This window comes from Pangasianodon hypophthalmus, chromosome 30 (assembly GCF_027358585.1).
Source record: "Pangasianodon hypophthalmus isolate fPanHyp1 chromosome 30, fPanHyp1.pri, whole genome shotgun sequence".
In the NCBI taxonomy this organism is placed as follows: Eukaryota; Metazoa; Chordata; class Actinopteri; order Siluriformes; family Pangasiidae; genus Pangasianodon; species Pangasianodon hypophthalmus.
This window is the reverse complement of record NC_069739.1, coordinates 4,251,139-4,265,680: the sequence shown is the minus strand read 5'-3', so window position 1 is coordinate 4,265,680 and position 14,542 is coordinate 4,251,139. Positions and strand designations below refer to the sequence as shown.

Genomic DNA, 14,542 nt, shown 5'->3' with positions numbered 1-14,542 from the left:
AGCAGTAATAAAATATAATTAAAATAAAAATAAAATATTATATTATTTATTATTTATTAATATTGTACTATATTGTATTATTGATATTCTCTAAAATGTGGCAGTAATACAAATTCCTTATATTTTCTTTACATAGCAAAAAATATTTTTTTTCTTTTTTTTTTTTCTCATACATACATACATACATACATACATACATAGATACAGTTAATGCCAGTATTCACTATAAGTTCTTGTTTGATAATAATTTATTTGATATAATGATATGTTCACTATAATGTGTGATTTATGGTCTGGAATTTTCAGATTGCGAGTGTAAAAATAAATGAGTTATGAACAGTGGCTGATGATATTGTAAACATCTGGATTAAGAGTAACCTGACACGCTGTTTTGTACTGTACAGGTTGTATGTTATCGGATAATACACAGGTTTCCATAACAGCATCATCAGGAGAGTCTGTAGCGCTGCCGTGCTCCTGCGCTGATCCACAGGATAGAGCACCGAATCTCATATGGGAATTTAGAAAAAAGGGTATAGTTAGTTTTTATGCCATCTATCCCAGTGATGAGACTAACCGCTACCAGGGCCGAGTTCAGCTGCTTACTGGTGACGCTCCAGGAAATTTTACTATCCTCATATCACACCTGACTGCAGAGGATGGAGGAGAGTATCAATGTCGGGAAAAGAATCAGATCAGTAACCTAAGGCTTGTCTTCCTCACAGTAAAAGGTAAAGTAAGTGTTTTGTTGTTGTCTCTTGTTGCTCTAATCACAAAATGTACTGAATATAATTTCTGTAACATAAAAGTGACTGTAAAAATAATCATTTGTGTTCATTGCCAAAAATGTTAAATTATTTTTATGTATTTTTTAAAGTCATTTTTTGACTTTTTTGGTCATTTTGACCCAAATAAGACATGAGTGTTAATGTGTTAATGATCCAGTAATGATCCACACAGTGTTTACAATATCTCACACTCTCTGTATGTGTTAAATATGAATATAATGAATACACATTTACATTACTAACTACTCGCCCCTTTAGCTCCTCTAGTGCTCAGTACAACCACAGCGAGCACAGCAAGGCCGAATGGTGGCAGTAAAACCACAGAGAGTACACCAAATCCAGGAAGTAAGTTAAATAAAAACACTTGGTGTCATGCTGTTACAGGAAAATAACCAACAATGGGGTGGTGTGATTGGGCGGAGTTACAGCTACTGCCCCAAAATGGATTATTTTTTCAATCACTGCACATCTTGAAGTATTTTATTCTTTTACACTTAAAACATGTTGTACTTTTTATCCAATTATAGTTACATTTAATGTAGTAGAATGTCAATGAAACAAGTTATCACTTATGTTATAGCATCTATTAGAATTAACATATAATTACCTAATATAAATACAACACTGTATTGGAGTGTTTATTAGTACAGGTTAATACATCACCATGTACTTAGCATAAACTCAATTTATCTGGTCTTTCAGGTTCTGTAGAACTCACAGATAAAATTCCAAAATCAACTCAGATGGTTAATGACAAAATAAATCCACACTCTGGAACACCTGATAAAGGTAATGATCAATTCACTGTATTAACGTTTGCTCATTTTAAGATGAAACTTGCTGAACATTTCCAAGAAAGGGAAAAAAAATCATGTATAAAAAATGATCTAGATGGTTAGTACATAAAGCTTAATATAATTGAGTATATTTAACTTAATAAAAATGGAAAAAAGTTCATTAAACATAATTAGTGGGAAACCAGTTTACACCAGTTGGATGCAAAATTATATACTGTACTACGTGAGGAATAAAACATGATGTGGCATGCTGTTTTTGGAAAATAATCAGCTTCAGGGTGGGAAGAATAACTCCGCTTCATGTCAGGCCACATCTCAACATCCAACAAGTCGTTGATTATTTTCCTATAGCAGCGTGCCCCAAAGGGTTTTATTCCTTTTATACCACACTAATTAAAGAACGGCATGATGTATCATTTTTTTAAAAATCTGTTTATAGCTACATTTTGTGGAATTTAGTGGAATTGTTGTGTTCCGAGTTTCATTAGCTATATGAAACTTTATATTTATAGTTATATCAGCTATTAGAGAAACTGAAGTTCAGAAAGTTCTGAAATTCTGAAGACTTTTCAGTGGTAGAAATGTGATAGCGATTATATGAGCACATCAAACAACTGGCCAAGCAGAAATCTAGATTCTTTGTGCACTCTGGCTTTTTTGTACACAATCTTACATACTACCTTCTTCTTCTTCTTCTTCTTCTTCTTCTTCGTTTCTTTCTTCACTTTTATAGTTAAAGTACTGAAATGGAGTGTAATTAACCACCTGTATATCTTGGTTCCTGTTCTTCTGGTGATGCTGCTTCTATTCGGAGGTGTCTGCTGGACATACAGAGGTATGAAGACACACACACACACACACACACACACAAGAAGAACCCTTCCAATCTTGTCTGTAGTTCTCATTTTGCCTTGTTTTATATTGCAGCACAGAGACGAGGACAGACGAGGAGCAAGGAACTCCGGACAGAACAGAGAAGTGAGGAAGGGCAGGTGAATTATACTCCTCATTTTGACTCATTTTCGCACTTCTATTGTTTTTTTTTTTATATTTGAGCCAAGATGAAGTGTAAACACTGTTTTTCGGGACTGAGAGCGGTCCAGACAACCGATTCTTTGATCTTTAGTCCTCTTGAAAATGGCAGTCTGGGATTTGCTTCGTCTGAACTGTGTCGCGCTCCAGATCAGGTCTGCATGCTGGATAACGTGATTCGTTCATCCTGTCATGTTACTTCCTGTTTCTAGATTTGTGATCCTGGGGAAGGGTTGTTATAGTTATTGTTAAATAAAACCAGACTTTCACAGAACATGAGCTACTTAGTAATTAGCTCACCTTTTTTGCTGCGAGTGCTCACCCAAAGAGCGTCACAAAAAACCCACGTCACGTGACACCCTGCATGGCTAAAATTCTTCTTACATGTGATTGGCTCATCATTTGTACTATACCTGCATGATGACGTTCTATGCATTTGTAAAATGTTCTGCCATGAGTAGTTCTTCACTGCTTTAGTGTTGGTAGAAAAAGGGAAAAGAATTCAATGATTCCTGATTCTATCAGTGCTTGTTGCAGTTCCTAATTTTGACCACTAGGTGCAGCAATAACTCTGTGGAGCTAAACAGGGCAGAGAGCACGCTGCCATCTAGACAGGAACATCAGCTTGTATCTGTCAGATACATTTGTTTAAATCATTGATCACTCAAAAGATGTAGTTAGTATTTCAAGTGGTTCAGAGTGTATGGAGTTGTGAACGAGGACTTTGTGAAGATTAACATTTGTTGAATGTCTGACATAAACAGTGGGGATCTGCATCAGGTACCCCTTTGGACACAGGATGAATCAGAAACAGGTTACATACATGTAGGACCACTAAATAAATAAATAAATAAATAAATAAATAAATAAAAAATCACACCTGTGTCAAAGTTTCAGAATTGTGCAACAAATGTAAATGTAGTTCTAAATGACATTATGCTCCATTTCAGTAACTTTTCTCTCTCTCTCTCTCTATCTCTCTCTCTCTCGCTCTCTGTGTGTGTGTGTGTGTGTGTGTGTTTGTGCAGCATGGTAATGAATTGCTTTACTCAGATGTAAAATTTAAACCTGCCAGGAAACCACCTCAGAAACACTCGGTGAGTCATAACCAGCTGTTAAACATTGGATAATATTTCAGAATAGTATGATTTGTGAAATGTATATGATTACAGCAGTAGGCAGAATGGATTCACTGGCAGTGGTTCAGTAGATACTAAAAAGATAATGTAAGAATTTGCTCTGGCTTTAGCCTTTCATACAGCGGCCCCTGCTGGTGGAAAATGATCAGACTCTTACACTCACTGGAGCTTGTGTCTGTATGATTGTGTGTGTGTGTGTGTGTGTGTGTGTGTGTGTGTGTGTGTTTCAACAGGACGATGAGGATGTGGTGTATGCCAGTGTAAAAAAGAGATCAGACAATGAACAGGTTTGTGTTTAGGTGGATTTACATGGTACTGACTGTTTGTGTGTAAATTTGCACCTTTTATATGACTTGATTCGTCCTAATCAGCAAGAACAATTTGGTGATGTAATTTCCTTTGATTGTGAAATGAGTTATTCTGTTTATTTTGTATTAATCTTATTTTGTTTATTCTGTGTTAACCTGAGCTTCTTATTCAATTCGATTCAATTTTTACAAAACATATGATGGCAAAGAAACTGAACGGAATTTAGTCTCGGAACATGTTTAGATGTGAAAAGATTCATGCCACCTTGAATGAATGAATGAATGAGTGAATGAATTAATGTATATATAAATAAATGAATAAATAAATAAATAAATAAATAAATAAATAAATAAATAAAAGGCCGTGCATAGATGTAATGTAGCAAATGAAATTTTATATTTGTGCTAGCTCATTTATACCATCTGCCCCTAAATCAAAATCAGCAAGACCAACGAAGTTCAAGTGATTTCCTTAGGAATTCGCATGGACAAGTTGAGAGGAGAAGAAAAAAATTGCATGTGTTACATATTTCATTATATTTATACTTGTGGAATATAAAGTATTTTTGTATATATCACTACACTGAAAAAGAAACTGTATTGGATCAAAATTGTGTGTGTGTGTGTGTGTGTGTGCAGGATGATGTGGCATATGTTACAGCACTTTACAGTACAGTAAAGCCGCGTGCCCAGACCACCAGCCAGACTGCAGGAGATAATACTAGGACTACCTAGTACATTCACACACACACACACACACACACATACTTACCTTATTATCAATACTACCTTATTCTATCTTATTATGCTATGCTACACCTAACCTGTATCTTGAAGTTATTTTTATGTATTTTTTTCTTATTAAATAAAGGTTTCAGTTTTCCCTGTGGGGAAATGTTTCTCTTGAATGTACCTACAAAGTCAAAACACACAACCATTTATGTTTCTTTCTTATTCATGCACTGGTTTTTGTAATTTTTTTTATTTAATCAAGAAAATAAAATGTAATTCAACATAACATGATGTCAGAGCTTATTTGTGTAATCATTTGCATAGTTAACTTTAGAACATGGTGATTCTTTCAGATTGTTTAGCTTCTTGACACAAACTGTGGTGTTTCTTGTTTTATTAGGGGTTATTCAACTAAAATTTGTGATGGTCAAGCTACATAAACATCTGGAAAACCAAATAACATGACTGAATGGAGAGGGTGATTATCCAATAGTGTTTAGTTTTACCCTAAAATTAAATTAACCTTTACAAATTTTGCATAGGAGTTCTGAATTTTTACATGCTACAGGTTTGCACCCAAAAATATGCCAAAAGAGACATTTTCTCCTCTTCCCCCCAATAAAAAAAATGGCAAATGTGCCAGTTGACATAAGAATCTAGAATGATTAATGGTTGCATTTTTGTTTTGAGCTCTTTGATATTAACTGATTTATTTGATTATTTATTTTTAAAAAAACAGTGCACATATGTAAAATGTTTTACGGTACTCACCAGTCACTTGGGGAAAACAAAATCTGCCATTCGTGTTGTAATAAAGACATAGACACTAGAAATGTTTACATGCACACTGTACGTAACATCTAGGAAGAAAGAAAGTGTGCATGTAATCTTCTACGTCGCAACTAAAATGATGAAGCAACAGTTAGTTCTTACTTAGACACGTGATTTTTGTATCAAAAATGTCCCACCTTTCTACATAGAGAATCTGCTACAGAAGCTGTGTTAAAAAAAAGAGAAAAGAAAGAGGAAGCAGAACAAAAGTGACTCAGAGAAGACCATGCCACTCTTCTCGGAAACTTCGTAAGAAAGTGGGCACATTTCCTTCCTGGTGGTCAGTTTTAGTGAAACTTTGCTTACAAAGTTTTGGATGTATAGTTTTCAGTGTGTGGTGTGCGGTTAGCTTTGCTTCTTTAATGGAAATGTTGCTGAGTGTGTATCTGAGTGTGTATCTTCCCTTGATTGTACTTCATGTTTCTGAGGGTGAGTGTGAACATTTTGTTACTAATGAGATGAAATTGTGTATTTATGATACATTTATATCCTGAGTTTATATATTTCTGTAAAGCTGCTTTGTGACAATGTCCATTGTTAGCAGCGCTGTACAAATATATTCAGTTGAATTGGAAAATTGAATGAGTCAAGAGTACAGTCATCCCTAGTCTTATGATATACTCAAACACAGCATGTATAATGATTCTAGTTATGAGTGATTAATGATGATAAGAATTGGACACCACATGGGTCAAGCCAGCGTAACGTAAACTTAAATCGTAAAACTTAAAACTTAAATACTATAGAACAAAAGAGTAACACTTTACTATAATAAGAAGCTTATATTAATACTTATACCACAGTGCTGTTGATGCATTTTCTATAACAGCGGCTCTAACAATAGTGCAGCTGCCAATCACAGGTGTATATTAATGCACTCTTTCCAATATGTTATTATTTTTATAGTAACAACTTACACAGGGACGCTCCACATAAACAAATAACCAAATAAATATAATTGTACTTTGGAAGGAGTCTCCAGTGTCGGTGCTTTGTAACAGTCAGAGGTAAAGTTGTAACTTTATGTTCCCCTTCAGGAACTCGAGCTGCGTCAAAACGCTATGGGAACGCCTTCAGCGTGACCGCGCTCTGAATAACACGTATAATCAGTGGGCGAGACGTCACGGGCGTGGTGACATAGCGACCCGGAAGCATAAAAGCCCGAGCGGCAAACGCCGCGCTAGCTTTCTGTCATTCAGCAAGCGCTCTGTGTGATATTGTCTGTCTATTTTTTGTCTTTCTGTGTTGTCTGCGGCATGCCTAAGGCCAAGGACAAAACGAAACATAAACGGTGCGAGAGCGGACAGAGTTTTAGGCAAGCAGACAACACAGTCTTTGTGTTGTCTGCTTGGGAGCGGAGCACGCAGAGTCGGCTCTCGAGGGGGCCGGCTGCTCGCATTGCGAGTGTTTGCGGCTGCGCGCGCTTCGCTCCCAGAAGGCTCTCTTCGAGGAGGGAGCCTTCACTTGCGTGCCTCGCGGTGCCGGCCTCGCTTCTGCTGAGGCAGAGCAGCGGTTGCGCTCGTGGGGCTCGCAGATGGATCTGGCAGAGGGAATGGAGACGGGCGAGTCCTTTTCTCCTTCCTCACCCTCCAGATCCACTGTCCGCTCTCTGGGTTCGGAAGCCCGCTCTGCGGTTTCTTCCCCCCGGGGAGTGGGCCCAGCGCTCCGCCTGTCTTCCTCCGAGGAAGTTGACGTGGAGGGCGCCAACTCTGATCTGCCGCAGTCTCCTCGATATGAGGAGCTGCTGGAGGTGGTTTCGCGGGCCGTTGCTAAACTTAGCATTGACTGGCCCGCTGAAACACGGGTTGAACCACAGGGGTGGAAGCTAGGTGAGCGCTTCCTGCGCAGTAAACTGCCACCTCCACGCCGGAGCCTGCCTTTTTTCCCGACCTCCACACTGAGCATGTGACGGAGCTCAGGCGGGCCACTGATCTTTCTCTCTGCGCCACCAAGGAGACTGCCCGTGCTATCAGCCGGTCTATGGCAGTCCTGGCGGCGGCGGAGAGACACCTCTGGCTGACCCTGTCCGACATGAAAGAGAGGGACAGGGTCATTCTTAGGGACGCCCCGCTGGCGCCCTCTGATCTGTTCGGCGACGCTGTTAGCTCCGTCATCGACAGGTACCAGCAGGCTCGTACGCAGGCGGCGGCGTTCCAGCGGTTTCTCCCTCGCCGCTCTCTGGCTCGTGGGGCTGCTGGGTGGGGGCAGCCCCCTCCGTGTACTGCCTCCTCTCACAGGGAGGCACAGAAACAGAGCCCGGTCCCTCTGACATGAAGACGGATCTGAGGATTGTTCTTTTGTCGAGGAGGGCCACAGCTAAGAGGCCCTGACGCCTTGGCCCCAGGGCTTCCGAGGGCGGGCCCCTCTGGGGCGGGACGGTGTACACCTCATTATACGGTGCCCGTCTCGCCTCAGTGCCCTCGGGAGGTCGATCTGCCAACCCTGCCACCTATGGTGCATCAGGGCGCAGCGGTCTCCGGCGAGCGTTTCTCCCAGTTCTCGCCTGGAAACGTAGCGGGTCTGGGAGGCTCACGGCCTCTTTGGAGGCCTTCGGAGCAGCTAGTTCGGTCGTTCCCTGATGGTTTGCCGCTCCAGGGCACCATGCTAGCTGCTCTCGCCGTACCAGAGGTCAGTCTCGAGAGGCTGATCCCCTTAGTGAGCTATTTGGCAGCATGGAAACTTCTGCCGAATGTGTCTCAATGGGTCCTGCGTACTGTAGTGAGAGGCTATCGAATTCAGTTCGGCTCTCCTCCGCCTCGCTTTTCCGGGGTTCTTCCCACTCTGGTGGGTCCCAAGCAGGCTCTGGTAATGGAACAGGAAGTACACACTCTCCTGAGGAAGGAGGCCATCGAGGTGGTCCCTCCTCGCGACAGAGAGTCCGGGCTCTACAGCCGATACTTCATTGTTCCCAAGAAGGGTGGAGGGCTGCGTCCCATTTTGGACTTGCGGCAGTTGAACCTCTCAGTCGCACGACTGAAGTTCAGGATGCTCACGGTCACACAGGTCGTGTCTCAGATCAGCTCCAAGGACTGGTTTGTCACGATCGACCTAAGAGATGCTTACTTCCATATCTCCATCCTTCCTCAACACAGGAAGTTCCTGAGGTTCGCTTTTGGGGGCGAAGCTTACCAATATCGGGTTCTTCCGTTCGGCCTAGCCCTCTCACCCCGCACCTTCACGAAGTGTGTGGATGCTGCTCTGGCTCCTATGCGGCTCCGGGGCATCCGCATACTGAATTATATCGAGAACAGGTTGATATTAGCTGGATCGGAGCAGATGGCGGTTCGGCATCGAGATGTCGTTCTCGCCCATATGAAAGAGCTGGGGTTAAGACTAAAGGCCGAGAAAAGTGTGCTTTCTCCAGTACAGAGAATCACTTATCTGGGCGCGGTGTGGGATTCGACGAAGATGCAGGCACACCTGAATCCTGCTCGGATCGAGTCGATCCTCACAGCAGTCACGAGAGTGAGAGAAGGCTGGTCACTCACTGTGAAGCAGTTTCAGAGACTGCTGGGTCTGATGGCAGCTGCGTCCAATGTAATACCTTTTGGCCTGCTGTACATGAGACCCCTACAGTGGTGGCTCAAGACCAGGGGGTTCTCCCTGAGGGGAAACCTGCTCTGCATGATCAAGGTCATGCGGCGGTGCCTACGTGCCTTAGACATGTGGAGGGAACCTGGGTTCTTGTCTCAGGGCCCGGTGCTGGGAGCTCCTTGTCGCCGCGTAACGCTAGCGACGGATGCATCTCTCGCCGGATGGGGAGCGGTCATGAGTGGCTGCTCTGCCCGTGGTCTGTGGAGCGGCCACCATCTCACTTGGCACATCAACTGCCTGAAGATGCTGGCTGTGTTTCTAGCACTGAAACACTTTCTCCCAGACCTAAGAAGTCGCCACGTGTTGGTACGCACCGACAACACGGCAGTGGTCTATCAACCACCAGGTTGCTTGCGCCCCCTTTACAGGCTGGCGCGCCAGATCCTTGTGTGGTCCCAGGGGAAACTCCTCTTGCTGAGAGCAGTTTATGTCCCTGGCCATCTCGACGCTGCGTCTCAGTGCCACACTTCCAGCATCCCTGCCACGCTTGCCTCATTTCTCAGAAGCTAGCGCGGCGTTTGCCACTCGGGCTTTTATGCTTCCGGGTCACTACGTCACCCCGCCCGTGACGTCTCACCCATCCATTGGACTGATTACACATGTTATTCAGAGCGCGGTCACGCTGAAGGCGTTCTCATAGCGTTTCGACGCAGCGTCTCGTTCCCCCGGGGAACCACGGTTACATGCGTAACCTGGAGACGTTTTCCAGCATGGAGAGGTGTTTAAGACAGAGGAGTTTCCACTCTGCAGTTTCTCTGTAACGTGACAAGCCGTGTAACTCATCACGCGACACTGTCGTTCAGTAAAATGTTACCAAAAAAAAGTTTTTCTAAACTTGCCTAATCAATGTGTGTTTCTGCAGGCTGCAATCTAGTAAACCACGGACATGAATTGAAAATCAAAGCAAATGTATCCAGTGCCGTACTGCTGCCTTGCTTCTGCACAGACATAAACACAACAGCTCAGAGTTTCCAGTGGAGGAAAATAAATAAGCCCAAAAACATCTGGGGCAGCATTAATGAAAAAAGAGTACAGCTGGTTAATGCAAGCTCTCCAGGGAATCTCTCTTTATTCATATCCAACCTGACTGTAGAAGATGAGGGACTTTATAGATGTGAGATTAGATCCGGGAATTACACAGACATCCATCTCACCATTAAAGGTAATAGGAAGTGGATTCTTTTCCTCTGCATATATGTTTTTGGAGAGGTGTTGCCATCTGACAGCTCCAGGAGTTGATCCTGAGCTCTGTCTGTGTGGAGTTTTCCATGTTCTCCCTGTGTCCGTGTGGGTTTCCTCCAGTTTCCTCCCACCACCCAAAACATGCCGGTAGGTGGATTGGTGACTTTAGGTGTGAATGTGTGTGCGTGGTACCCTGTGATGTTACTGGCTTCCCATTTACATGTATTCCCAATTTGCACCTAGTGTTCCTGTGATCGATCTGGATCCAATAAGCAGGATAAACCTGAGATAAATTCTTAGGATTCACACAATCATTCACGCTTTTTGTCATAGCCAGTCCACCTAGTGGAATCTTTCTGGGACAAATCGGAGGAAACCTTTGCAGACACGGGACCTCAGGATCAAACCAGGAGGCAGAAATGCTACCATGATGCACCATAAATTCAATTATTTATTTATTTATTTATTTATTTATTTATTTATTTACGCAGATTGCTACTAGAGAAGGATGCATTGTGCCATTTGCAGCATTCAGAATATTTTAATTATTAATTGTTTTATTTTACACTCATATAAAAATTGAATGTTTCTTCAAATGTGTTTGTGCAGGAAGCACTCAAATCATCCATGCATATGAATTAACTATCACAGCACATGCAGGAGGATCAATACTGCTGCCGTGCCACTCCGCTAACCTAACCACCAAACCTAAGCGATTCAAGTGGAGGAAATATAGTATGTCCAAAACAGTGTGGGACGATATGTCCAGCGACAGACACCGATTTCAGCTGGTTAATGATCACTCTCCAGGAAATCTCTCTCTAATCATATCACACCTGACTAAAGAGGATGAGGGAGTTTACAGGTGTGAACTTGGAAGAGATAAATACACAGACATGAAGCTTGTTGTTGAAGGTAAACAACATACACCATATTAGAAACTGACAACTTCTAATTTTTTATACACATTCTGTTGAATTTTGGATTCTGATTGGTCAGAAGGTGTTGAATCATTTCCTAGAACTGCAGCTCTGACAATAGTGCAGCTGCAAATTACAGGTTTATATTAATGCACGTGTTCTAATACATTATTGTTTCTATAGTAACAACTCATTCACAGGGACTTGTGTGCCAGACTCTACACATAAACTTAGTCAAAAACAATCATGTAGTAGTCTTCTGTAAAGGGACGTAGCATTTTAGAAGAAGTATCCAGTGTCAGGACGTGAAACAGACAGAGGTAAAGCTGTAACTTTTAAGTTTTCTGCGATATGAAAGTCTTCATGATGGACAACTTTACAATTTCCTGTTTCTCAGTAATACGAGAAGCAGCATTTTTGCCTTAGGGGGACTGTTTAGGAATGGAAATTACCTTGTTTCATGAACATTCCGCAACAATAAATGTAACTATAAACAGATAAAACTTGTGATGTCTCATTCTTTAATTGTAACGTTTGGCAAATTGCTGTGGTATAAGTGGAATAACACACTTGGGGATGTGCTGTTATAGGAAAATAATCAACTTTGGGGTAGTAACAGTAACTCCGCTTCGTCACACCACCATATCATTTTTCTTTGTTTTGCTTCATCTAAAATAACTAATATTAAAGTTAACCTATACAACTGAACTAACAATATTATTTATTCAGATTTTTTTTTTTAAATTCATGTGAAATTATAAATAAAAATAGAATTTAAAAAAAATTGTTACTGTAGTCTCGTCAGAGCCTCTTCCTTTCGTCCCGTTTGCCGTGGTGACTGTGATCTTTCTGCACATTATCGTGGCTGCGGTGTATTGCAGCACCAGAAAGAAAGGTACACACACCACTCACACAGTATTATCCAGCTGCTGTGATCATACTAAATGTGTGTGTGACGTTATTATCCACTTTTCTCTTATCTCTGCCAGATTCTTCCAGAGTTTACTACAGCACAGCTGACGGAGAGGAAAGTGTGACTCTGGAATAGTGAAGCTCAACAGAAGAACAGAGGAAGGTTCATTGTCAAGCTCCAATCTAATAAATTTGCATTGTTTATTGTGCCGTGTTGTCCCAGAATATACAGTGTTATGTGCTGTTTCTGGTAAACTGCATTATGTAAAAGCACTTCAATCGCAAAATTAACTGTGGACACTTTGTGTTTTTGACTTATCGAGAAAAGGAGAGAGAGCACAATTGTAACAACAGAACCATTAGTTCTAGATTTCATTCGAATCTAGAACCCCAAGCTCTAGATGTTGGGACCAGAACCCCTAGCTCAGGATTTTAACTTCTAGCTCTTGATTTAGAGTAGTGTCACGAATCCCAATAGCTCTAGAATTTGGGTCAAATTGAGAACCCCTAGCTCTAGATTTCAAGTCGAGCCCAGAACCCCTAGATCAAAATTTTGAGACATGTACAGAACCCCTAGCTCTAGATTTATGCTCAAGCCCAGAACTCCTAGCCTCATCACAACATGCATGCATTTTCTTCTGTTAGCAACTGTAACTTTACCCGTATCATCATCGAGTGCTGTACATATTCACTGAAAACAAAATGGAGTCCTGTGTTATGGTTTTACAGGCAAAGTGACACAATTAGAGATAGATAGATACAGAATGCTTTATTGATTCCCAAGGTGAAATTTGGTGTTACAACTGCCACAACAGTTCACAAGACTTTAAAACAGTTCACAAGAATTTAAAAACACACAATAATCTCACAGTATGCCACAAATAAGAGGGAATAAAAATATATGTATAAATAGCTCTCCATGTTATTTATAGACTAAGATTCTTGTACAGATTAACTGTGTGAAAAACATTACAGGTTGGCAGCCTTCAAACTGTACGTTAGACATGTATGACGAGATAACATCACATGTGTGAAAATCGCTATAAACTTACATGTATGTCAGGAAAAATCTAATTAAACCATTGTACATTCATTGCACAGTTTGAGGCTAGCTAGGAAAATATATTAAGTAGTTACAGTTGATTATTAGATGTTATATCAAAGAAACTATGATTACTATGGTATGCTATTTGGTTACGGTGGTTTAACCATAATTTTATATACATATATTTTTTTTTCAGATGGACAAGATATACACAATACATTGTGTATATGCACCATATGGCTAAAAGTATTTGAACACCTGGCCATCACAGCCACATGTGGTTCTTTCCCAAACTGTTACCACAAAGTTGGAAGAACACAATGGTATAGAATGTCTTTATATGCTGTAGCTTTACTGTATGATTTCCCTTCACTGGAACTAAGAGGCCCAAACCTGTTCCAGCATGATGATGCCCCTGTGCACAAAGCGAGCTCCATGAAGACATGGTGTGTGAAGATTGGAGTGGAAGAACTCGAGTGTCCTGCACAGAGCCCTGACCTCAACCCCACTGAACACCTTTGGGATGAACTGGAACACCGACTGCACCCCAGACCTCATCACACAACATCAGCGCCTGACCTCACTAATAATCTTCTAGCTGAAGGAACACAAATCCCCACAGCCATGCTCCAAAATCTAGTGGAAAGCCTTCCCAGAAGAGTGGAGCTTATTAAAACTGCGAAGGGGAATAAATCTGGAATGGGATATTCAACAAGCACATATGAGTGTGATGGTCAGGGTTATACAAACTTTTATCCATATAGTGTATTTTTCTTTAATCAAGTGGAATAGCTACAGCCGTAGAAATGGGTATTATAATTTAGCTATACTGTCTTATAAAATCAAATAACAGGACTATGTATCTATTGATATTTCATCTTTTGTGTCTTCTAAAATCAGATAAAGATACGTATACCACAGCGCTGTTGAATTGTCGATTCTGATTGGTACGAATGTATTGATTCATTTTCTGAGCTGCAAATGACAGGTTTGTATTAAGGGGCTTCTTCTAATGTGTTTTCTTTCAACATATACAGGGACTTCAATGGTGGAAACGCACATAAATTAATTAAAAAAACATGTAATTTAAGTGCATTTTGTTGTTTAAGGAGACAATTATTTAACATTTGTGATAGTAGGGTCCAGTGTCAGTGCTTTGTAACAGTCAGGAAGTTTTTATAAACGGATAAAAAGGACAACATGTTTATAACAGGTCATTGGGCACGCCATAGCTAGATGTGCTGGGGTTGTTGCACACAATT

At 41.2% G+C, this 14,542-nt stretch overlaps 2 protein-coding genes across 2 annotated transcripts in view; both read left to right on the top strand.

Moving 5' to 3' along the window:
- Positions 1-5,012, top strand: part of LOC117596621 (uncharacterized) — a 7,057-nt gene extending 2,045 nt beyond the window's left edge. Inside the window, exons 2-9 of the mRNA XM_034302163.2 lie at positions 405-731; positions 1,047-1,133; positions 1,491-1,577; positions 2,319-2,420; positions 2,513-2,577; positions 3,646-3,714; positions 3,990-4,043; positions 4,704-5,012. Of these exons, the coding sequence (XP_034158054.2) occupies positions 405-731; positions 1,047-1,133; positions 1,491-1,577; positions 2,319-2,420; positions 2,513-2,577; positions 3,646-3,714; positions 3,990-4,043; positions 4,704-4,799 (887 nt within the window). The 3' untranslated portion in view covers positions 4,800-5,012. The remainder of the gene's footprint in view (positions 1-404; positions 732-1,046; positions 1,134-1,490; positions 1,578-2,318; positions 2,421-2,512; positions 2,578-3,645; positions 3,715-3,989; positions 4,044-4,703) is intronic.
- An 841-nt stretch (positions 5,013-5,853) lies between these two features.
- LOC128317075 (V-set and immunoglobulin domain-containing protein 1-like) lies at positions 5,854-14,364 on the top strand. Its single transcript, XM_053231892.1, has 5 exons — positions 5,854-6,056; positions 10,084-10,383; positions 11,013-11,318; positions 12,120-12,218; positions 12,313-14,364. The coding sequence occupies exons 1-5, from the start codon at positions 5,990-5,992 to the stop codon at positions 12,369-12,371; spliced, it is 831 nt and encodes a 276-aa protein (XP_053087867.1). The 5' UTR covers positions 5,854-5,989; the 3' UTR covers positions 12,372-14,364.
- The last annotated feature ends 178 nt before the right edge of the window (positions 14,365-14,542 follow it).

Coding starts and splice junctions, on each gene's coding strand:
- LOC128317075 (XM_053231892.1), top strand. CDS start 5,990: ATGGAAATGTTGCTGAGTGTGTATCTGAGTGTGTATCTTCCCTTGATT. Junction 10,384..11,012: donor CATCCATCTCACCATTAAAG/GTAATAGGAAGT, acceptor GTGTTTGTGCAG/GAAGCACTCAAATCATCCAT. Junction 12,219..12,312: donor TTGCAGCACCAGAAAGAAAG/GTACACACACCA, acceptor TATCTCTGCCAG/ATTCTTCCAGAGTTTACTAC.